The sequence below is a fragment of the Gobio gobio genome, assembly GCF_949357685.1.
Source record: "Gobio gobio genome assembly, chromosome: 13".
In the NCBI taxonomy this organism is placed as follows: domain Eukaryota; kingdom Metazoa; phylum Chordata; class Actinopteri; order Cypriniformes; family Gobionidae; genus Gobio; species Gobio gobio.
Window position 1 is genome coordinate 39,193,641 of NC_137106.1, and position 24,616 is coordinate 39,218,256.

Genomic DNA, 24,616 nt, shown 5'->3' on the forward strand with positions numbered 1-24,616 from the left:
AGTCTTGTTCAGTAGCATCCCTGAAATGGAGGAAGGAAGGTTTCCAGTAGGGATAGGACATACTCCAAGCACTCCACAGGGCTCCAGATTGCGACTAAATTGACGCATTTTGCTAAAGAATTTTATTACTGGCGCAACTAAATTTTGTCAGAGGTTGCACTGGTGCTACCACCACCTTGCCCAACTGATAAGAGCTGCCATTTCTGTTGCCTATGAAAAACATCAAATGGCAAACTAAACAAAAGCGAATTGAAAGTTTATCAACTTGGACCAATATTAGACTCAAGCTCAGAACAGGTTTACTCACAGTCCATTTTCAATCATGTGTAACTCTTACTACATAGTGCTGGGAGGTCCTGTGAGAAAGTGTTTGAACTCTGCGCAGTATTCATAACATCTCAGCGAGATCTAGTGAGAAGCATTTATATTCAGTGCAGAATTCTCTGTTATAAACCATATCAGATCAAACAGCTCTGATGTAGAAACCAGGAAACCATTGTGCCTTGAATGACCAAGTTAAAGAAAGCTTTTCAGTCCACAAATCACCAACATTCACCATGGATTTAATGTAGTAATGCTAACTGTAACCATGGTATTGTGGCAGAAATTGTTGAATGTTTTTACATTATTCACTTTAGGCATACAACCTTTTGAGAGTGAAATTCAAGCACTTTTTTCAAGGACTTTCAAGTGTACTTTTTTCCAGCACTTTAAAACTCTAAATATTATCCAATTCCAATGTTATTTTTAATAGGATGACCAAAAATTAAAAAAAAACTTCAAGCGCTACCGGATCAGGTACTACAGATGCCACCATCTGTAGAAATTTGTGGCACGGCTAATGTTAGTCTGGAATCCTGGTACTCGAATGTGACAGCAGTGATTCATCATGAAAACAATAATTATTGCATGTTAACACAATAAACTTTACTTCAATAACAACTGTACACATTTTTAATTTTAGGATTAGTTGTGACATTATTCACATCATAGAATTACATAAATGCTGTATATGGTGAATTATGTACAGTATGTCAAAGTAGAGTGCAGAGTACTCAAACGGACTCTAGTCTACAGAACAGAACTAAGATGTTTTTTTTTTGTTATGTTACGTTATGTTATGTTATGTTATGTTATGTTATGTTATGTTATGTTATGTTATGTTATGTTATGTTATGTTATGTTATGTTATGTTATGTTTATTATTGTCGACTCATATTTGCTGTCACAACATATGAACCGTAGTTTGCCTGACCTGGTTTCTCTTGTGGTTGATTACTCATCCTTTGTTTGGCATGTAGGCGATCCACTCTGTGGCTTGGCATCACGAGGGGAAACAGTTTGTGTGCAGTCACTCAGATGGCACACTTACCACATGGAATGTACGCATTCCTGCCAAGCCTGCCCAGATCATTACACCGCATGGTAAGCTTCTGCCTAAACAAACTCCTGTTCCAAGTTCCTCAGGTTGAGCGCTTCAGGGAGCACAGAATAAATATCAAAGTACCGTAGAGGTGAAGTGTGTCGTTTGTGTGCCGCTATGGGCACAAATGAACTGGAAATGTTTGTTTCCGAACAGGTTTCTCAAACACATCAATGGGTCACTGTGTTTACACTCTTCAGGAAATAAGCCTGCTTATTAGCTTATCCTTACTTACTATAGTAAGGAGAATGCATTTTAACCTCCCTAAAGTAGGGAGTCTTTTCACTTCCTTGATAGGGGCAGAGCAAAAAATCTTTTTACAAATGCATCATGATTGTGAAAAAAAACTTCTGTCCACATAAAATTAATCATCAGGAATTTGTATTGTTGTTTTTAAAAAGATTCATAATTCTGTTAAAATAAGGGACATGTGGGACAAGCCACCTTCCCATGATACAAATACACAGATACTAAAGATAAAGAAGAAAGAGAAAAGGCAATAAAAATACATGAAGGCATATTCATATGCACATCTTGTTTAACATGCAATATTTTCTCCCAGGTAAACAGCCCAAGGATGGAAAGAAGCCGGAGCCATGCAGACCCATCTTGAAAGTGGAGTACAAAACTACCAGGGCAGGGTAAGGCTTTGGGTGAAAGCTGAACTCCGGGTTGCATTCAGAAATCAATCAGAGCATGATGCATTGGTTTGAGACTTGCATTGCGAGAGACTGTCTGGCTTCTGATTTATGGGTTTTAAGGGGATGACATGGTTGCAGAGGACTGACATCAAATATAAAGCTAATATGACAATACATTTTGTAAATGAAAGGCTAGTTTTGCATTTAATCATTTTCTTCATTTCACTCCTGAATGAAGCATTAATTTGTTTCACTTCCGGCTTGGCTTCTCTTTGCATCATGGAAAATTGAGATTTGTTCATTTGTTTTGTTAAGGGAGCCATTCATGATACTGTGTGGAGGTTTGTCATATGATACAGTGGGTAGGCGAGCCTGTCTGACTGTGATGCATGGGAAAAGCACTGCAGTGCTGGAGATGGACTACCCCATAGTGGATTTCCTTACGCTGTGTGAAACCCCATATCCAAACGGCAAGTCACTGCCCCACCTAACGCTGGATTTTCCCATAACATTTACTGTATGTTTAACAGTGCCTTTAAAAACTACAGAGGAACAATAAAATGTAAAACAAAAACAAAGCAGAATTGACTTAATGTTTCTTTGGTTATATATTTGTAATTAAACCTTTTGACAAATTAGAATTAGACAAAGTGCTGTTTGTTTGGCTGGGTGATATAATAAAACAAATTTTTTTTTTTCATCTAACGAACTACAATTTGCACCATTAAAAAGTAGAATTAACGTTTAAAAAAATGCAATAAAAAAAAACTAGTTTTCCAATTTTTTACTAAATAAATAAGGACAAATAAATGGTATTTTGTAAAGATGTCTTATCTAAATTGTAAAAGAATTGTTCCTTCTGTATCTCCACAGATTTCCAGGAGCCTTATGCTGTTGTTGTCCTGCTGGAGAAGGATTTGGTTGTTATTGACCTTGCACAGATTGGGTGAGTAAATGGCAATTGTGATAGACGCTCTAATCATTTGTGCACAGTTGATTTCTAAACTGCTCTCTGTGCAGGTATCCGATCTTTGAGAATCCGTATCCTCTGTCCATCCACGAGTCTCCGGTGACCTGCTGCGAATATTTTGCGGACTGTCCTGCTGAAGTCATTCCTGCACTTTACTCAGTGGGCTCCAAACAAAAAAGACAGGGCTTTAGTAAGAAGGTAAGGCCTTGCTCTGCTGAAGACCTATTATGTCTTTTTACAAAGGTTTTGTTACTAGAATAGGATTTCAATGTCTGTTTTGATTGGTCAACCATTTTGAGTGTGTTTCGGAAATATCACACCCCTTATGATACACTACTAACGCAACTCAACCAGGCCTTGCCCCTTTATTTTGAGTATGCCTTGTGCTGGAATTATATAAATGAGGAATATTGTGACGTGTTCGTTCCCAGAAGAAAACTCCAATCGAGCCGTTTCAGGGAGTTCAAAAGCAGTGCGCACTGATATAGAGGATAACTCCCTTCGGAGTGACTTTGGGCTTTGTAACTTTACAGACCTTTGCTTAAACAGCAACATTACACACTAAATAAAGTGTAAAAAAGCATAATAGGTCCTGGATAGTCCTAAATGACCAGAGATGGACAGTAACTACGTACATTTACTTGAGTACTGTACTTAAAGGTCCCGTTTTTCGTGTTTTTTTGAAGCTTTGATTGTGTTTACAGTGTGCAATATAACATGTGTTCATGTTTCGCGTGTAAAAAAACACTGTATTTTTCACACAATTTACTTATCTGTATACTGCTGTTTTCACTGTCCTCAAAACGGCTTGAAAGATTTCCCTGTTCTATGAAGTCCCTCCTTCAGAAACACGTAACGAGTTTTGATTGTGCCAGCGGTTCCCGTGTTGTGATTCGACAGCAGCTTAGGGCACGCAGAGCGCACGTTACCGGAAAGGTCACGCCTCTCACCATAACGGGGATGCATGCGCTCAATGATCTCTAAGTACAGCGTCCCTGGGAAAGCCAAACAAAGTTGACTTGACTCCGGGATGAAAATAACAGCGTCTCGACGACATGGCGACAAACAAACTATACAAACGCAACCGAACGCAACACTTCCTCTTATCCACGCGGGAGCAACAAGACCACGCCCCCTTTTTCGCGTACTCTTGTGGGCGGAGGTTAGTTGACAAACTGCTCTACTGACGTAATTAAAGCAGGATGTACCAGGATGTAGTCCCAACCAGCCGTTCGCTGTAGGCTTTGAAAGGGAACTTCTGTTAAATAAAATATCTCGCTTGGCATTGAACTTTGAGCTTTATAATTTTACAGGTATTATTTATGCTCTAACAGCAACATTACACACTAACTAAAGTTTGAAAAATGGGATCACGAAGAACAGGACCTTTTAAGTACACTTTTTGAGCATCTGTACTTTCCTTGAGTAGTATTTTTTTCTGGAAACTTATGACTTTTACTTCACTACATTTGAAAGACAAATATCGTACTTTTTACTCCACTACATTTCTATCAAGGCCCTCGAAGTAGAAAGTCGTAGCCGCTTTGAAAGTCAGTGGATGATTTGTTTTCTTCTTTAAAACGTGATTTGTTTTTTGTTTTTTTGTGCAGACAGCCTATCAGTAATGACTCTTGTAGGATCACATGAAGTTAAATGATTTCCAAGTATTTTTTGGACACTAATCAATTGATTGCAAAATAGAAGGCGGTAGTTCCCAGATGCAGTGCGCGCAACCATGGTCATACTTAAAAATTCAGAAGAGCAGACGTGGATAAGTCTGAAAAAGTGCGACGACACGAAAGTGCACACAGAAAGCTGACTCTCAGACGCCAGTACTGAATTTTAGTCTATTGAATCTACTAAAATCTTATTATAGTCAATTAAAACTAGACTAAAACTAAAATGATTCAGATGCCTAAAATGTTATAGTCAAAAAACTATGACTAAAACTAAATCAAAATTTGCTGTCAAAATTAACATTGGCATGAAATATGGTTGGTCAAATGATTTTTATAGATTTACCCGCCAAGTTGCCATAGCCTTGTGGATACAGCGCTAACACATAGGTAATGTTCGACAATGATGTTAGTTGGCATGCAAAAACGTAGTTGGGATAATAATGTTAACTGAAGTCCTTTCAGAAATGCTTTTTACATAATCCTGTCAAATAAACACAATGTACAAACCTTTCTTTTCTAGTATGATTTTGACTTTGATAAGAGCTTTGTAACTTTTAAACAAGTATTTAAAGGAGTTCAAGTATGTTAGCATGTCGGATGGAGCATGACTGGCTTAAACCACCATGATGGAACAGTGCATTCATAGAACAATGCAACAATAATAAAATAATGCTTTTAAAAGTACTTAAGTATCAAAAGTAAAAGTAAACGCAAGTACTTCTGTACTTTTACTTAAAAAAAGTAAAAATCAATCTTTACAACTTTCACTTGTAATGGAGTAATATTTAACCAATAGTACTTTTACTTTTACTCAAGTAATGGAGTTGTGTACTTTGTCCACCTCTGTAAATGACTGATACACAAACCTATGTTGTTGCAGGAATGGCCGGTAAGTGGAGGTAACTGGGGCCAGGGAACACTAAGTTTCTCAGAGATCATCATCACTGGGTAAGTGATCTCTCACACACATACATAAACTCTTTGATGTACCGAAGCCTTTTCACGTTTAACAATTGGATTAGAGAGGGAAACCTTTTATACTTGTTGGAAGGGAAATGCTTTTCAATGTGGAGCCAGTATTTCAGGGCTGTTATTGTTTTCTTTTTTTTCTTCTTCCTGAAACAACAGGCATGCTGATGGATCGATCAAGTTTTGGGATGCCTCAGCATGTGAGTTTCTGTCTCAGAAAACAAGCGCTTATGTTTTATGTAGATTCTATGGCAATGTTTTGAGTTGGAAAAATATAAATCATATGCATACAGAATCTGCACCAGGAAAGTTCTGCAGATTTCCAAAGAATTGAAACGGCTATCATTCACAACATTTTGTGTGTGTGTATTGGTTGAATAAATATCTTGGCTAATTTGATTTTGCTTTCAACTACTAATAAGAATAAAGAACACTCAGCTGCATTTAAGACATTTTTACTTGTCTACATCCGTTCTGCAGAATGCTGCAGATGCTCCACAAATTTAGAAAATGCTATAAAAGTTCGCAGATTTTATCGGCTAATAATTCATTTAAAACACAAATGATTAGCAACAACTAATAAAGATAATTGGTAACGAATTTGCTCTGTTGTGTCTGCCAGTAATGCTCCAGGTTTTGTATAAGATGAAAACAGCAAAGGTGTTTGAGAAGCCCCGTAGTAAAGAGGAGAAATCCAGCACTGACATTGTGGATGAAGATCCGTTCGCCATCCAGATCCTGTCTTGGTGTCCAGAGAGTCGTGTGCTCTGTGTGGCTGGAGTATCGGCTCATGTCATAGTCTACAGATTCAGCAAACAGGAAGTCACCACTGAAGTGGTCCAGGTCTGACCCATTTTACTACAGGTTGTATATGTAGTTGACAAATGAACAAGATATTAGATGCATATATTTGTTATATTAGATTTTTTGTTTTGTTTCACGAGTTCATTTTTAAATGGCCCTACTATGTGACAAATGGTTAATATTAATATTAGGTCTTAAACTGCATGGCTATTATTATGCAATTAGAAAAAAGCTGTTTCAAGCCGTTTTAGAGGGGGTTTAGTATGCAAACTGCAGGATATTTCATTAAGCATTAAGTTGTTTTGACACATGCTTTCCAACAGTTAGACTACCATATGCTGTATCCACACAAATGAGGCGCTCACTTATTTATGCTTATTAATCCTAAAAACCTTGTTTTTATAATGAGTAGTTTTCACACTGCAGGACTAAATAAATGAACATGGAAGTAGCTTCACATAAATATTAATGTAATTAATAGTGGGTAAAACTTTCCTTCATCCTTTCATGCCTGGAAAATGTCTTGCTGTCAGAGTCCTGATTAGCAGTGTTATATAATATTAAGGCCCCCTAAGAGATGTTCAATTATAAATGAATTTTATGAGTCACTTTACAGGAGAATTTTGTGTAGACTGTAAATATATAATTAAAACACTTAAATAATATACACTATATTGCCAAAAGTTTTGGGACGCCTGCCTTTACATGCACATGAACTTTAATGACATCCCAGTCTTAATCCGTAGAGTTTAATATGGAGTTGGCCCACCCTTTACAGCTAAACATCTTCAACTCTTCTGGGAAGGCTTTTCACAAGTTTTAGCAGTGTGTTTATGGGAATTTTTGACCATTCTTCTCAGGTCAGGCACTGATATTGGACGAGAAGGCCTGGCTCACAGTCTCCACTCTAATTCATCCCAAATGTGTTCTATTAGGTTGAGGTCAGGACTCTGTGAAGGCCAGTCAAGGTCCTCCACACCAAACTCGCTCATCCATGTCTTTATGGACCTTGCTTTGTGCACTGGTGTGCAGTCATGTTGGAACAGGAAGGGGTCATCCCCAAACTGTTCCAACGAAGTTGGGAGCATGAAATTGTCCAAAATGTCTTGGTATGCTGAAGCATTAAGAGTTCCTTTTGCTGGAACTAAGGGGTCAAGCCCAACCCCTGAAAAACAACCCCACACCATAATCCCCCCTCCACCAAATGTTACACTTGGCACAATGCAGTCAGGCAAGTACCGTTCTCCTGGCAACCGCCAAACCCAGACTCGTACATCGCATTGCCAGACAGAGAAGCGTGATTCGTCACTTCAGAGAACACGTCTCCACTGCTCTAGAGTCCAGTGGCGGCGTGCTTTACCCCACTGCACCCAACGCTTTGCATTGCACTTGGTGATGTAAGGCTTGGATGCAGCTGCTCGGCCATGGAAACCCGTTCCGTGAAGCTCTCTACACACTGTTCTTGAGCTAATCTGAAGGCCACACGAAGTTTGGAGGTCTGTAGCTATTGACTCTGCAGAAAGTTGGCGACTTCTGCGCGCCTCAGCATGTGCTGACCCCGCTCTGTGATTTTACATGGCCTACCACTTCGTGGTTGAGTTTCTGTTGTTCCCAATTGCTTCCACTTTGTTATAATGCCACTAACAGTCGGCCGTGTAATATTTACGAATGTACTTATTGCACAGGTGGTTGAATTCACTGAGCTCCTGAGAGCGACCCATTCTTTCACAAATGTTTGTAGCTTGGTCTGTAGCACAAATTGTTGAAGCGTCTGCATGTCTAGGTGTTTGATTTTATACACCTGTGGTAATGGAAGTGTTTGGAACACCTGAATTCAATGATTTGGATGGGTGTCCCAATACTTTTGGCAATATAGTGTATATAGAATTTTTTTTAAGCAAAGATATAGTCAACCTCTAATTTTAAAATATAACCCAATATTCTAATACATTTTGTATTTCTATCCATATCATTCATTTTAATACATTTTTGTATCTCAGTTCATTTTGAGAACAGTCAGATTTGTGGAAAAAAATATTGCACAATTTGCATAGATAATATCAGTATCTCCATTTATAGACATGCGGATCTGTGCATATGATTGTATAAATCTGACCGTTTTTCTGGTGTGTAGCTGCTGGAGGTGCGTATGCAGTGTGAACTGAATGAAGTGGAGTCTCCAGAGGGTGGAGGCGAGCAGGCGTCAGCCGTTTCCACCCCAGGAACCTCATCCAGCCCTCAGACCAGCCTGCCTCAGTCCCACCCTTCCACCAGCAGCAACAACTCCTCTGACGGCCTGCGAGATAACGTGCCCTGTCTCAAGTACAATCTATTTCAGATTTACTCGCCCTTAAACGCCATGTAAAAACAACAAAACAAAAACTTAACATGTTGATGAATCCGTGTATCATTCGTTCAGTCGATTTTTGATTTAATATTGAAAGTTGAAAAATGAGAAAACAGCTCGTTTTTCATTTTTTTGTTTTTTCAGAAAAACGAAAAACGAGATTTCGACTTGATTTTTCGTTTTTCGTTCAGAGGTAGAAAAATGTATAAACAGTTTGAATATTCGATTTCTACACATGGGCGGGAATTATACGCCCCTTTCTGCTGATTGGTCAGCCGAAGATCAAACTATTCCGTCATCGGTTCTTCCTCAGTTCCGCTCAGCAGAATAAAAGTCCTTTGCATCTGCAGCTGTACGGATTCGCGTTTATTGCAAATACATTTCATATTTTTCTCATCAAACAACCAGACTAACGAATGGCTCGACACAACCCGTCCCGGGCAGAGCCTAGACAAGACAGGGCTTTCTTCTGTGTAGACCAGCGGTTTTAGTCCAGGAAAGTGCAAGGGGTCCGCAAAATAATTTGCTATATCCTACTGTATTTTCCGTACTGTAAAGTCACGTTTTTTTATCATGAAACATGCCGTGATTTATTCCAAAGTGACTTATATAATGCATTTAACGTCAAATAATCGAAATGTTGACTTTTTAAAGTAGGCGCGTCCAGTATTCGCTGTAGCCTATTTTAGTTCATGTTGTGCGTCAGATGATGTGTCTCGCGCTAAAGCAGTGCATCCAGTTTTCTTTATTTTACAAAGGCATGACATTTTGTTGTAATTTTAAATGTACACAAATAAAATAAATATTTTACTGTTTCGAATGAAGCGAAGTGATAGTGCCGGCGACTCGCGAGATCACATAACATAAAAAGTTTGGTTTAAAGGGCTGTGCAAGTCAGTTGGCTACTTGCTGTTATTCCAAACTCATATCTCTGCATGTGAAGATGCCGATTTAGCCGTATGGGACTGGACTGGACTGAAATAAAAAGCCTTCTTTACATAAATAGTAGGCTATAATAGCATCCAAATGTTACATTGCAAATATGGAAACTTTGGACCGAATGAAAGATGCACGAGCGATGAGCCCAACGTCGATATGTTTCAATTCAAATAAATTAATTTAGGCTTGGTGTTTAAACTAAATGTTGTTTGTAATAAATGGCATAATATATAGACTATTTTATATAGGCTAGGCTTCTATGTATATTTTTATTATATGGCTACTTATATTTTTCATTCTTGTTGTTTTCTGAATACCATTCATTTAAGGATTTGTCATACAGTGATGGGAAGTAAAATAGCCTACACATAGCCTACATAGCGTAGGCCTACGTGTTAATAGTGTTTATAATGTTAATGTTGTATTTTATTTACCGGTATTTTTCTGAATGTATGCTATTAATAAAACAATGCTACTACGTTCGCGTGTTTCTCTCTCAACATGACCCAGCGTGTGAATTACACTTGGTGCAACTTTTCTGGCAAATACGGTCAATTATAAAATGTGCTTTATTATTACAAAATGCATAGGCCTATAATGCGTTATAGGCTATACACTGTGTTAATTATCCCGCACTCACATTAACTTTTGGCTTAATCACTGTAATGTCCTGTTTGCATTTGCTCTTTTTATTTAGCCTATTTTTTTTTTTAAAGCGGATGCAATATAGCCTATCGTAACATAATCCATATATGCAACTCGTGCTATATATTCCAAGCGCTCTGAAGGTATACTGGTTTGAGAAACAAACCGAAATGGCAAGTTATTACAGGCTTTAATGAAAATCTTTTGAGATCAATTTTAATAAAACATAAATCATAAAGAAAGAAGAGTATGTATTTTAATCTATGTTGTTCTCCGGTTTTTCTGGTTCCAACGCATTATTCTTTCCTTTTTGCATTAATGTTTAATATATATATATATATATATATATATATATAAAATATTTACTTAACCAAGGTAGGCTATGACAGCTGTCATATACTGCCAGCTGATGCAAAGAGGTGAATAATACACAGACGAAAGCCCTGTCTTGTCTAGGCTCTGCCCGGGACGGGTTGTGTCGAGCCATTCGTTAGTCTGGTTGTTTGATGAGAAAAATATGAAATGTATTTGCAATAAACGCGAATCCGTACAGCTGCAGATGCACAGGACTTTTATTCTGCTGAGCGGAACTGAGGAAGAACCGATGACGGAATAGTTTGATCTTCGGCTGACCAATCAGCAGAAAGGGGCGTATAATTCCCGCCCACGTGTAGAAATCGAATATTCAAACTGTTTATTCATTTTTCTACCTCTGAACGAAAAACGAAAAATCAAGTGGAAATCTCGTTTTTCGTTTTTCTGAAAAAAAACGAAAAAATGAAAAACGAGCTGTTTTCTCATTTTTCAACTTTCAATATTAAATCAAAAATCGACTGAACGAATGATACACGGATTTTGATGAAATGGCCTTTCCAACAACATAATCTAATCTAAGATTTGTTTTGCCTAAATGTCTGGCTTTGAGAGAGAGCCTTACAAATGACTGTGTTTATATAAGCATATAGTTAATTGTGTCCTGTGTCCTATTTGGCCAGGGTCAGGAGTTCTCCTCTCAAACAGTCTCCGGGTTACCAGGTGGAGCTGCTCATTCAGCTGGTGTGGGTCAGCGGGGAGCCGCCACAACAGATCACCAGCCTGGCCGTCAACTCTGCATATGGCCTGTAAGTCCACGAAACGACAACACCAACTCATTTACTGCACCTATGATGTGTTTACTGAGCAATTAAAAATGCTTTCCTTCCACAACAGCTGTTCATTATCTTTCAGACAAGTTTTATGTCTCATGAATTATCAACTTAAACCCTAGCAGGCATGTAAAGTACTTGAATAATTGTTCTTTGTCGTGATAATTAAGTATTATTTTAGGGGAATTTGAACTGTACTTGAACACTATTGAAATGCACAACGGTAATTGGCCACAAAAAATGGCCGTTCTTTACAAGCAATATACTCTTGTACAATTACAATCGGAAGAATAGAAAATTATTGAGAATATTTTAAATGAAGAATGTCAGAATCAGAACGTGTAGTTTGTGGATAAAATATGTCAAAACCAACACATGCTGAACTTTGTAATTTATTCTCTTTAGCATGCTGTGTGAAGAATTTACTCAGTTCCCTGTTCATTCCGATTCGATTTCAGCGAGTAAAGAACAAATTTATACTCACTTGTGTTATGTATTTTGTACGTTATCTCTGACAGACAGCATGTTGAAGCCGCTCAGGCCACCATTTTCTCCCTCTTCTCGGACAAGAGAGAACGCATTCAAAACATGGACCTCTGCTTATCGTAAATTCCACCGTGTATTGTGTACATTATTTTTTGACAGACATCAATGTTGTGATATTCAAATAATGTGTATTTTAAAACAGATGGGTTAAGGTAGCAATTATTTATTTCTTAGCCGCCATTCAGTGAAGTGATTGATGCCCATGAGTACATCATGACAGCCTGCCTAAGTTTTTGATGGATGTGATGACGTGTGTGAGGGTTGAACTGTTTGATTTTTGGCTAATTCTAAAACATGTTGGAGACGTTCAAATGCTTTTTGTTTAGTTCATTATACTTATTTTACGGAATTAAGTTTATTTTGAGGCTTAAATAAATTACATGTTACTCAGAGACTGACATGTTCGACATGCCAGCTGACACAAATTCATTGACTTCTGAAAATCAAGTACATTTTTTTTTTTAACAGGAAAGTAATTGTTTTGATGCACAAAGTTTTTATTGTCTCTTATAACAAAAATATTTTATTTAAACCCATGAAAATGCAGATCCTGTTGTAAATAATTGTGAAAAAACACTTTTTAAACTGTTATTCCATTATTACCACTTAGTAGATTTTGACTCAAATAGTAATTTACTTTTTGGAAATTTACAGATGCTCAAGTGCACTTAAAGGGATAGTTCACCCAAAAAATAAATAAATAAATTATATGGAAGTCAATGGGACCCGTCAACTGTTTGGTTACCGACATTCTTCACAATATCTTCTTTTGTGTTCAGCAGAAGAAAGAAATGTATACAGGTTTGGAACAACTTTAGGGCAAGTAAATGATGACCGAAATTTCATTTTTGGGTGAACTATGCCTTTGAGGAAGTTTTTTTGGTAACACTTTAACTAATGTTAACTAATGACCATTATTCTAATGTATTAACTAACATGAACTAACCATGAGCAGTACATTTGTTACTGTATTTGTTAATCTTTGTTAACGTTAGTTAATATAAATACATCTGTTCATGGTTTGTTCATGTTAGTTCACAGTGCATTAACTAATGTTAACAAGATTTTAATAATGCATTAGTAAATGTTGAAATTAACATTAACAAAGATTAATAAACGCTTTATAAGTGCAGTTCATTATTAGTTAATGTTAACTAATGTAGTTAACTAATGTTAACTAATGACCATTATTCTATAAATGTTGACATATTACCCATACTTTATCTTAAAGGGTTACTTCAGTGATTTAGCATTAAAGGGTTAGTTCACCCAAAAATGAAAATTCTGTCATTAATTACTCACCCTCATGTGGTTCGACACCCGTAAGACCTCCGGAACACAAATGAAGATATTTTTGTTGAAAGCTGATGGCTGAGAAAGGCTTCAGACAGGCCTCCATTGGCATTCAGTACATTTACACTCCCAAGACCCATAAAAGGCACTTAAAACGTCGTTACAAAGTCCATCTCACCACAGTGGCTCTACAATAATTTTACGATGCGACGACAATAGTTTTTGTGCGCAAAAAAAAATCTAAATAACACCTTTATCCAACTTGTTCTTGTCTTCCGTGTGTGCCTCAACGACGCATGCGCGAGAATATTACGCAGATCCGGCTTTCGGACACATGACCCAGAAGCGATTTGTTTACAAGCAGAGGAAGACGCGCGTATCTAAGCTGTTGAATTCTACATTGATCGTGCTTTAGGTCTCCGCGTAGTGCTCAAAATGGGATTAAAGTGTGCCCGAACGCCGGCGCTACATCATATTCTCGCGCATGCGTCGTGGAGGCACACACGGAAGACAAGAAGAGGTTGAATAAAGTCGTTATTTTGATTTTTTTTTTGCGCACAAAAACTATTGTCGTCGCTTCGTAAAATTATTGTAGAGCCACTGTGGTGAGATGGACTTTGTAACGACGTTTTAAGTGCCTTTTATGGGTCTTGGGAGTGTAAATGTACTGAATGCCAATGGAGGCCTATCTGAAGCCTTTCTCAGCCATCAGCTTTCAACAAAAATATCTTCATTTGTGTTCCGAAGATGAACGGAGGTCTTACGGGTGTCGAACGACATGAGGGTGAGTAATTAATGACAGAATTTTAATTTTTGGGTGAACTAACCCTTTAAGCTTTGTATCAGTAGAAACCCGGTGGTATATTCGAATTATCGTACTTTCCCCCCTCATGTCCCCCTGAGACGAGAGATTTATGTATTTTATGTCTGGAAAAAAAGCTTCAGATGACGCAAATATTGTCATTTTGTGTCATCGGAGGCTTTTTTGGCCAGAGGCTAGAGACTACAGCCAGTAGTAGGAGCTAGTTCCGTATGTTTTCGACCTGCCCACAGTGGTGGGATCTCACTCACAGAATGTAAGACACAGACACCGCACGGACATTCATAACGGAGCGATGCAGAGCAAAGCGATTGTTCTCAATCAATTCCTATGAAAGTTAAGCTTCCATAGGCATAAACTGAAAACGAGCCAGACTGGACACACACCGTGAATGAATGCCGGTCGTCCGTGCTCATTTTAGTTTCGGTTTAAAATTAGTGCCAATTCGGGACGGGTTGCTTGAATTGTGGGTTTATGAAAACACAACAACAAAATGGTACAATGACAAACTCACTTAAATAGGCGCATTTCGCTTTGAAACCAAATCTTCCGCGAAGATTCTGTCAGCTCCTCACTCTCATGATGAACGAAATCTGACTCCTGCTGAGTTTGTGCTGCGACTCTCGTTCGGCTCGTGCTGTATTGAGCAGACACGTTCAGTTTTTAATTGCAGTGTCTGTTCTCTAACTGAACTAAATTATTTTATTACTAAAAATGAAAATGACGGTGTCGCAGTGGGCAAGAGATGTAACCGGTAGGCGTGGCTTGGGAGGGGCCTTGTAGGGCAGTGAAGCAAGTGCATTCTGGGAGTTGTTGTCTTTCATCCATATGAGCCAAAAATACATTTTCTGGCTTTTCTCAGTCTAGAAGGCACCAACTTCTAAAATAATTTCTAATTTCTACTACATAAATGATCCAATTTAAATACACATTCATCTTTCCAGTGATGAAGTACCCCTTTAAAGAAGGAATTCACAACTGGCAAAAATATGAAGCAGCACAGCATAACTGTTTTTAACTTTGATGATAATAATAATAAAAAAATTCTTGAGCTGCAAATCAGCATATTATAAGGATTTCTAAAGGATCATGTCACTAATGATGCTGATATTCAGCTTTGCCAAATTGTCAATACAGGAAAAATTTACAATTTAAAATAAATTTTTAAGCCTTAGTGCAGAAGAGACGTTCAAAAACATAAAAAATCTTAAAGGTCCCCTTCTTCGCGATTCCATTGTTCAAACTTTAGTTAGTGTGTAATGTTGCTGTTAGAGCATAAATAATAATACCTGTAAAATTATAAAGCTCAAAGTTCAATGCCAAGCGAGATATTTTATTTAACAGAAGTTCCCTTTCAAAGCCTACAGCGAACGGCTGGCTTGGACTACATCCTGGTACTTCCTCCTTTAATTACGTCAGTAGAGCAGTAGAACAGACTAACCTCCGCCCACAAAGAAACGCGAAAAAGGGGGCGCGGTCTTGTTGCTGTCCCACGTGGAGAAGCGGACGGTCGCGTGGAGAAAAGGAACTGTTGCGTTGAGTGTGTTTATCGCCATGTCATCGAGACGCTGTTATTTTCATCCAGGAGTCAAATCACCTTTGTTTGGCTTTCCCAGGGACGCTGTAGAGATTATTGAACGCATACATCTCTCCGTTAAGAGGCGTGACCTTTCCAACGTGCGCTAAGCTGCTGTCAAATTACAACACAGGAACCGCTTTCACGTGCGCTAAGCTGTGGTCGAATCACAGCACAGGAACCACTTGCACAATCAGAACTCGTTACGTGTTTCTGAAGGAGGGACTTTATAGAACAAGGAAATCACCAGCCGTTTTTAGGACAGTGGAAACAGCAGTATACAGATAAGTAAATAGTGTGAAAAATACTGTGTTTTTTTTACACGCGAAACATGAACACATGTTATATTGCACACTGTAAACACAATCAAAGCTTCAAAAAAACACGAAGAACGGGACCTTTAATGATTCTAAACTTTTGACCCATAGTGTTTATCTGTCATGTGTTTTACAGAGTTGCTTTTGGCAATGGTAACGGACTTGCAGTGGTTGATTACCTTCAGAAAACTCTCCTTCTGAATGTGAGCACAGCCGAGTTGTACGGCTCTACAGATCCTCACCACAGACAGCCACGCTCACCCCGCAAAGCCAGGCAGCCTTCGGCAGGTGAACAAAAATCTAAGAATGCTTCATCTTCTTTCTAATAATCATAACCTCTGCATGTTGTCAGTCTGTATATCACTTTCTCTCTGATAAAGTAAAGCACATGCTCATTATGAGCAGTGTCAGTCTACAAGCCGTGATTCTCCTGCAGGTGGTCATCTCTGGCAGAGGAACCATCTGCCTCTGAACTTAGAAAATCATAAGATCCATATGCTCAAAAACAGGGTTGCCGATGTTTGTTCTTTTCTCTCCCTGGTCTTTGCTTGTTCTTTTTGTTGTTCACTCATCTGAGTTTCAGTCTTTGAAATACACAGATGCCAACAGACTGAATTAACGGCCCATGTGATATTTTACATTATTGTTAGCTATGATTAATTGCAGAAAATCTGACTAATATAAATGATAAATTGCGTTTGATAAAGCAGTTTTTTTCCTATTGCTATTACTATTGCACCTACTTGGGGTTAGCCTCAACATTTTTCAGAAAAGTATAAAAATCTTTCTGTCAATTTCATACATTTATTTAGCCTGTTTTTAAACAAAAACGAAATGTTTTAAGTACAGTAGACAATATCTAATTTATTGAAAAGAAAAATGCAGAACCAAACAGTCCTTAATCCAGTCTCTGGGGTCTGGGAGTTCAAAGGCCTTTCAGCTATTAATTTGATTTTGTGTCATTGTTTTGTCTCACCCTGTCAATATTCGTCTCTCTCTGTGGTTTCGTAAAGACACTCTACATAAGAAGTCTTGCATGTCCGGCCTCTCTAACTTTTATTCTGAATCTGTGAAAACGCTTCGTTCTTCTTACCTCAGTAAGTCACTCATGACACTCATCAAAGGTCTTGTCCTTCTCTTTATCTGTCTGCATTCTTCTTTTTCTCATTGTTTAACACTAAAGTACATTGATTTATTAGTTTATTAGTGTTATGTGATGTTTTCTGCATGATATCCACCTGGCTGTTTGGTTAAGAAGTGTTTATTTTCAACAGGTTTTTGTGATGGTAATGATTCATCAGCCGCCCCAGAGGACAGATGTAAATCGCCAACTTCAGGTAAAGATGCTCTTATTATATGACAGGATTTACTGGTGAAACATGAAGAGCATGAATTGATGGTGGTTTTATAATTATATAGTTGATTGACAGAACTTTGAAGAAACAGTCCACTCAAAAATTAAGCTTTTTGTCATGATTTACTCACCCTTGTGTTGTTTCAAACATGTGTTTCTTTCTTTCGTGAAAAATAAAAGGAGATCTTTGGCAGAAAGTGTTTGTTTTTGATAAATCACCACCCACTTTCATTTTGTACTGCCAAGCTCCAAAAAACATGTTCTTTTTGTCAAAATCCTTTATCCCTGAAGCATTTAGTTTCATTAGATTGTGCTGGTTTTAAAAGGTTAGTTCATGAAAATGCTGTCATTAATCATTCACCCTCATGTCGTTCCAAACCCGTGAGACTTTCATTCATCTTCAGAAAACAAATTAAGATCTTTTTGATGAAATCTGAGAGATTTTCTGTCTACGCAACTACCACTTTGACGCTTCAAAAAGTTCATAAAGAGATCATTAAACTAATCCAGATGAATTGAGCAGTTTAGTCCATATTTTCTGAAGCCTAGATCACTTTATATGATGAAGAGATTACATTTAGGCTTTTATTCACATATAAACATTCATCAGCTCACACATCAGTTGTGGTAAACGGAAAGATGTTCGCTTGATGTGAGGGAACCAGTGAGGTTCGTTCTCGTGTTACGCAGCATGTTTGAGCTTCTGCAAGAACCAGTAAGGTTCGTTCTCGTGTTACGCAGCATGTTTGAGCTTCTGCAAGAACCAATGAGGTTCATTCTAGTGTTGTGCATCACATAGGAGCTTCTGCAAGAACCAATGAGGTTCATTCTAGTTTTAAGCAGCATGTTTGTTCTCGCGCATCAAGCAGGTTCAGTTGAGCTTCTGTTTATGTTTTGCTGATCAAAGTTTATATGTGAATAAAAGTCTAAATTCAAACTGTTCATCATACAAACTGATAGTGTCTTCAGAAAATGTGGACTAAACCACTCAATTCATATGGATTTGTTTTATGATCTCTTTAAGAACTTTTTGAAGAATCAAAGTTTCAGTTGCATAGCTGCCAATGTTGAGACAGAAAGCTCTCGGATTTCATCAAAAAAAAATCTTTGTTTGTGTTCCGAAGATGAATGAAAGTCTTACGGGTCTGGACCGACATGAGGGTGAGTGATTAATGACAGAATTTTCATTAACCCTGTGAGAGAAATCTTTTTTATTTAGTTCACTCAAATTTTTTAACAAAGTTAAGCCAAATATAGTTTTAGATTAAACCTTTTTAGATTTTAAAAACCTGATATTAGATCTTCTATTAATGTTTCTCACCAAGAAAATGGCTTCAGAAGCTTGCTTGAAAACAAACAAATCAAGCTCCAAAAATATTTTTTAAACTATACATTATCTGAGATTAATAGACATTATATGTCATTTTTTATTAAACATGTAAGCTATGTAAGTTTGATAAGCTACGATTTTACCTTGCATAAAACCATATTACTTCAGAAGACTTATTGGAAGAATATTTGCCCCCATCATATGGACTACTTTTATGGTGCTTTTTTTTATTTTTTTTTTAATAAATCAATAGCCATTTTCATTGAATTGAAAAGTGCAGCCTGCATCAATAGGAATAGAACAACATGAGGGTGAGTTAATGAAAGACAAAATGTTTGGTTGGACCATGCCTTTTAAAGTGAAATGTGTAATTTTGCACCTTTTTTGCCCCAGTCAGCATGACTTGGAAAAACTAGTAGTCCCACCTAATCCTCTGGAAGTTCGGTTTGGTGGCGCAGGAATTACACACTGCAACTTAAAGACAGACATATTGACAAACACTGCAATGCCAGAGCATTGGACGTGAAGCTCTATTATAGTTGAAAAGTCTTTAGCACAGCAAAAAATTAAAACAATTCTGCAAGCGTCGTCAGAATCCAAGTCAGGTGTGCTGACCAAGGAAATTTCATTTACAAGGAGTTTGACTTTGATATGCAGATAGTTGCCAAAAGTTACATAAGACCCCATTGGCTATATCACATTATTATGCAGACTGTGTTGTTGCTATAGGCTCCGGTTCACCATGCAATTCTGATGAAGACAGCAAACACAAGTTCATTGACAAGGGTACAGTACATTATACACACCCAATTTCTGTCTTAGGAAAGCCTTTATTTTCTTTGATTCGGTTCTTTTCAACACATTTTTCAGTGATGTCCAAAAGCAAGCGGATATCCAAGACTGTTGCCAATGACTTTGGTACTGTATAATGTTCATATTACGGCAGTCTGGGTCTCTCCGTTTCTGTGTTAATGGGCTCTTGTGCACTAACCAAATGAACTAACCAAACAAATTCAAACGGGTATGCTTGAGTGCATAGTAGAGCTGAACTTGAGCTTTGTATGTCTGTTGCTTGGTGGTTGAGTGTGCCAAAAAATGGTTGACCAGTGTGAACTCTTAAAATGAAAGCCATATTTAACACTTTGACAGTAGTTTCAGTAGTATTTTAACTTATTTGAAAAGTCAACTTAGTTGCAATTTTTAACTTTTTTACACTAAAGGAGAAAAATGCTTTTGTGAATTTTTTTTTCCTGAAATGGATTGTAAATGCTGCACATGTTGACTTTAAACCGTTTTAAGATTTAAAATGGTTTTATTCACTAATGTCAAAATTGTATCTCCTGCAGGAATGCTTTTTTTCTAACCTTGTTTAACATTACAGGCTTTAACTCTGCTCTGGTGCGTTTCAAGGGTAAAAAAAAAAAAAACATAGGGCAATGGAAATTATGTTACACATTTAACGTATCTCTGATTTTGAATCATATGTTCTCTCACAGATTTCTACTGTACAGCTAAAATCATAGACAGATCTACATATGGGCGATTTTACACACACACACACACACACACACACACACACACACACACACACACACACACACACACACACACACACACACACACACACACACACACACACACACACACACACACACACACACACACACACACACACACACACACACACACACACACACACACACACACACACACACACAATGCCAGACTTTGTCAGAGAGAAATTAGGCTCACGGTGTTCTGACTCTTGATCGGTGCTGGTTTCATTGCCACTAATCTCAATGCAATTTTCTGGGCATGATTGAATTGCTTCTGAATGTAACATACTAGATGAACAAATGTCTCTTTTTAAGGCTGCTGATGGGCTCATGGCTGCTCTGTGGCTTTATTCTACATCATGATCCTCCGACCTGCTTATTTCTGTCTTCTTAACCCTGTTGATTCATCCTTATTTAACATTTTAAGTAACAATGATTTCCCAGATATGAATGGCTTTGATTATATGTTCAGAACAATGTTTTCTTTTTTCCAGCTAAGATATCCCGGAAAATTAACATGATTGCTGATCAGAAAGATGGTAAGCGTTTGTTCTCTCACTTTAGTTTCTAGGAGTAGCTGTGTTTTTTTTTTGCAGGTGATCATTTTCTTCCACGCTTACGTAAACTGGCCGTTATTTTAAGTAGCTCTTGTCATCGGATTGAAAGGACAGCTCTTGAAGTAGCAGTATGTACTAATACTGTGTTCTCAACCCTAATGAGCTGCATCACTGTCTACTAGGGGTTGAACAACGTCAGATTTTTTTTCAAGTCGACATTTATGTGATGAAAGCCGAGTTGACGTCAACTAGTCGCTGATGACGACATTAATAAGCAAATACGCCTGAACCTCGAGCTGAGACTCGACCGCTGTTTGCCTACATGACACAGCGCTGCACACAAGGCTATTGCTCCTACATAACAGCTTATTTTTGTCTTTGGGTTGTTATATTTCTCACAGATTTCTGCTCGCTCAGATACAGATAAAGTATCACAGTAAAAATTACATTTATATGAATCCATTAGTGAGAGTGAATGCGCGTGAATGAATTCTACCTGGCAGCGTCTCTCTCTGCTAATAGTGAAGCTGTGGGTTTTAGTTGCTAAGAAATGTATGCTAGAGCCGTTTCTAAGCAATTTTATTGATAAATCACAGAACTGTTGACAATACATCTCTGCGTTACTGAATGTTTCTCTGTTTTAGGATCTGCATGTGACGTGCAAGACACTGTTTGTATGTGTGCATTTTACAGTGCAGCAGCGCATTAGTTTAAAACAGTGATTAACAGCTTATTGTAGCAATTAAAACAGCGATTTTGAGCACCCAGATGGTATAAGCCAGGGGTTTTCCAACTGGGGTCCGGGGACCCCCAGGGGTCCTCCAGAAGGTCCTAAGGGGTCCCCAGAAAGTCTACCTAATATTCTGTTTAATTTCTAAAAGTTTCTCTCCTTTCTTGCCGTATAGGCTACTTTCCAGAATTTTAAATTTTCTTTGTATTTTTCTACTGAGTCCCATTTATCTTGCTCACTGGGGTTGTAAGGCAGTATTCTTAACACAGTACTTTAAGCTGCTTGCATACATTTATTGTGAAAGTTGCTTATAAAAATTATTATTAAGTGAAACATGTTCTTCTTCAGGTTTATACATATAACATTAAGTATAGCAAATTTATTAAGTTTGGAAACAATATTTAGTATTTATAATGTCACACAATTTATCTAACAGTTTAAATGTTTTTTCATAAAAATAGATGGAAATTAGGATGGTGGTTCCTCATAAATGATTCATCGTATATTTGGGGGTCTTTGGCATCATAAAGTTTGAAAACCCCTGGTATAAGCAAACATATCTTGTGGAGCGCTCTCAGAGTATGCATTTATTTGTCATTTTAACAGTTGGAAACAGAGAGTAAAAGTGGACTTCAAATATTTCTTATCCTGTTGCGCCCTCTATAGGCCATGATCAGCGACTAGTCAACATCAAATTTAAAGCGTCATGGCAGAGCATTAAAGGTTCAGTTCACTTTAAAATGAAAATTACCCCATGATTTAATCACTCTCAAGCAATTCTAGGTGTATATGACTTTCTTCTTTTTGATGAACTTTTTGATTGGAGTTATATTATTAATAAATATCCTGATGTTTCCGAGCTTTATAATGGCAGTGAACGGGGCTCTCGAGTTTGAAGCTCAAAAAAGTGCATCCATCCATCATAAACGGCTCCGGGAAGTTAATAAAGGCCTTCTGAAGCGAATCGGTGGGTTTTTGTGAGAAAAATATCCATATTTAACACGTTATAAAGTAAAATATCTAGCCCCCGCCAGACCACCTTCCGTTTTCAACTTATGGAAAAGGCGTAATTGGCGCGACAAATGACATCAGACGTAGCGTAACCGTTTTGAACTGCGAGAGGCGTTATACTTTCTTCGTTGAATACAGAAGGCGGTCCGCCGGAAGCTAGATATTTTACTTAACGTAAAATATGGATATTTTTCTTACAAAAACCCATTGATTCGCTTCAGAATGCTATTATTAACCCCCCGGAGACGTGTGGAGTACGTTTATGGTGGGTGGATACACTTTGAACTTCAAACTCATGAGCCCAGTTAATTGCCAATATAAATTTTTGGAAACGTCAAGATAGTTATTAATATAACTCCAATTGTGTTCATCAGAAAGAAGAAAGGTGCCATACACCTAGGATGGCTTAAGGGTGAGTAAATCATGGGATCATTTTCATTTTAAAGTGAACTAATCCTTTAAAGTCGACTAGTCCGTGCAACCCCTAGTGTCTACCTATATTATTATAGTCAGTAGTCTACATAGACTCCATGAAGAACTCAATGAAGTCTGGTCTGGTTTGGTTTATAGCTTATTCTGGCCTAGAACCACCTACTTGGACAGTAAAGGTCTGAGAATGAACTAGGCACAGTTTTGTTTTTATGTGGAGTTTGAATAAATCTGAAAAAGTAGACAATAAATGTAGTAAAAAAAATTAGCAGGCAATAAATAACTTAAATTCCTACTTGCTTTCAGAGGTACTCCAGGTATTGTAGACCTTTAATATATGTCTATATAGATTGTAGACTTGCATTCATGAATGTTGGTACAAATGTATTTAGGTGCAATTTATACATTAGCTAGCTAGTTAAACTTTACACTTACCGTTCTGCGTGTAGAAAGGAGGTTACGGCGTCACTGCTCTCTCCCTGGTAAGAAACAAGAGAGTTGCGTGAAGGAAATGAAGAGGAAGCACGCAGCATCTTTCCATGAGACCTCATTATGTGACCCCAGTGAGTGGCCCTATTACAGGCTGACCTGACCTGATTTGGACTGGTTCATACTAACTCTCACTGGAGTTTGCCGTGTGCATTTTGTCTGTTGTCTTGATGGTGTCCAATTTTGGTTTCTGTGAAAAATGGCTTAATTCTGGTTTAATTCCTCACCTTTTTTTCACAGTTTCATTTTAAATTGATTACAGATTAAGGTTTAATACTATTAGTGCGACACACAAGTTACACAAAAAAATCTTTCATCATCCCGAAACAAAGCAGATTATGGATTTTGACCTCATAATACTTTTCACATTTTATGTGTAATCCTTAGATTCCCAATGGTGTGATCATAGCACACTATATATTTTTCAGCTGGTGAGTCTACAATGATCAGAACAGCAATAACCCTTGTCGTATATTAACTTCTCTCCTTTTCATTGGCTAGTGACTGTTATTTTATGATTTACTAACCAATTACAGACATTTTACAGGTGACTCTCACAGACCAATAAGCTTCATCAAGAGTCATATTTCACCACAAATTCAAAAGAAGACAATTTTATTTTGCATATAGAAAATTAAGATTAAGGTTTGAATAAATTCAGTACAGCAAACTCTGCTGTCATGTATAAATATCTGTATTGAAAAAAAATGGGGTGAAATATGAGCCAGACATGTTCTTGTTTGTTTTGGTGAGATTCATTGCTTTTAGAATTTGCATTTATACTAAAATTAGTGTTGTAGGTTTGCCAGAAATATGCATCTGAGTGTCTGAGAGTCAAATAAAACCGCAAAACAATGTGCTATAACTGGTGACTGCTAGTTTTGCTCATTCTGAGTGGAAATGTGTGAGTTTTGGTGTTTTTCAGAGTTTTCATGGCAACGGTTTGTGTGCAGTAGTTGTATGTTTTACTCATTCCGCACTACATGTAACTGAAATGTAATGTTTATATTAATACTGCGCATAAAGCACATTTCATATCGACATAC

At 37.6% G+C, this 24,616-nt stretch overlaps 1 protein-coding gene across 4 annotated transcripts in view; it reads left to right on the top strand.

The window, feature by feature from the left end:
- stxbp5b (syntaxin binding protein 5b (tomosyn)) overlaps positions 1 to 24,616 on the top strand; it is a 64,473-nt gene that overhangs the window by 25,430 nt on the left and 14,427 nt on the right. Inside the window, exons 8-23 of one of the 4 annotated variants that reach the window (XM_079832337.1) lie at positions 1,302 to 1,425; positions 1,986 to 2,064; positions 2,380 to 2,534; positions 2,938 to 3,010; positions 3,085 to 3,232; positions 5,594 to 5,661; positions 5,842 to 5,882; positions 6,305 to 6,525; positions 8,621 to 8,808; positions 11,413 to 11,538; positions 16,251 to 16,402; positions 17,389 to 17,451; positions 19,528 to 19,584; positions 19,669 to 19,716; positions 20,849 to 20,893; positions 23,531 to 23,644. In XM_079832337.1, the coding sequence (XP_079688463.1) occupies positions 1,302 to 1,425; positions 1,986 to 2,064; positions 2,380 to 2,534; positions 2,938 to 3,010; positions 3,085 to 3,232; positions 5,594 to 5,661; positions 5,842 to 5,882; positions 6,305 to 6,525; positions 8,621 to 8,808; positions 11,413 to 11,538; positions 16,251 to 16,402; positions 17,389 to 17,451; positions 19,528 to 19,584; positions 19,669 to 19,716; positions 20,849 to 20,893; positions 23,531 to 23,644 (1,702 nt within the window). The remainder of the gene's footprint in view (positions 1 to 1,301; positions 1,426 to 1,985; positions 2,065 to 2,379; positions 2,535 to 2,937; positions 3,011 to 3,084; positions 3,233 to 5,593; positions 5,662 to 5,841; positions 5,883 to 6,304; positions 6,526 to 8,620; positions 8,809 to 11,412; positions 11,539 to 16,250; positions 16,403 to 17,388; positions 17,452 to 19,527; positions 19,585 to 19,668; positions 19,717 to 20,848; positions 20,894 to 23,530; positions 23,645 to 24,616) is intronic. The other 3 variants (XM_079832339.1, XM_079832338.1, XM_079832340.1) reach the window with 3 other exon arrangements.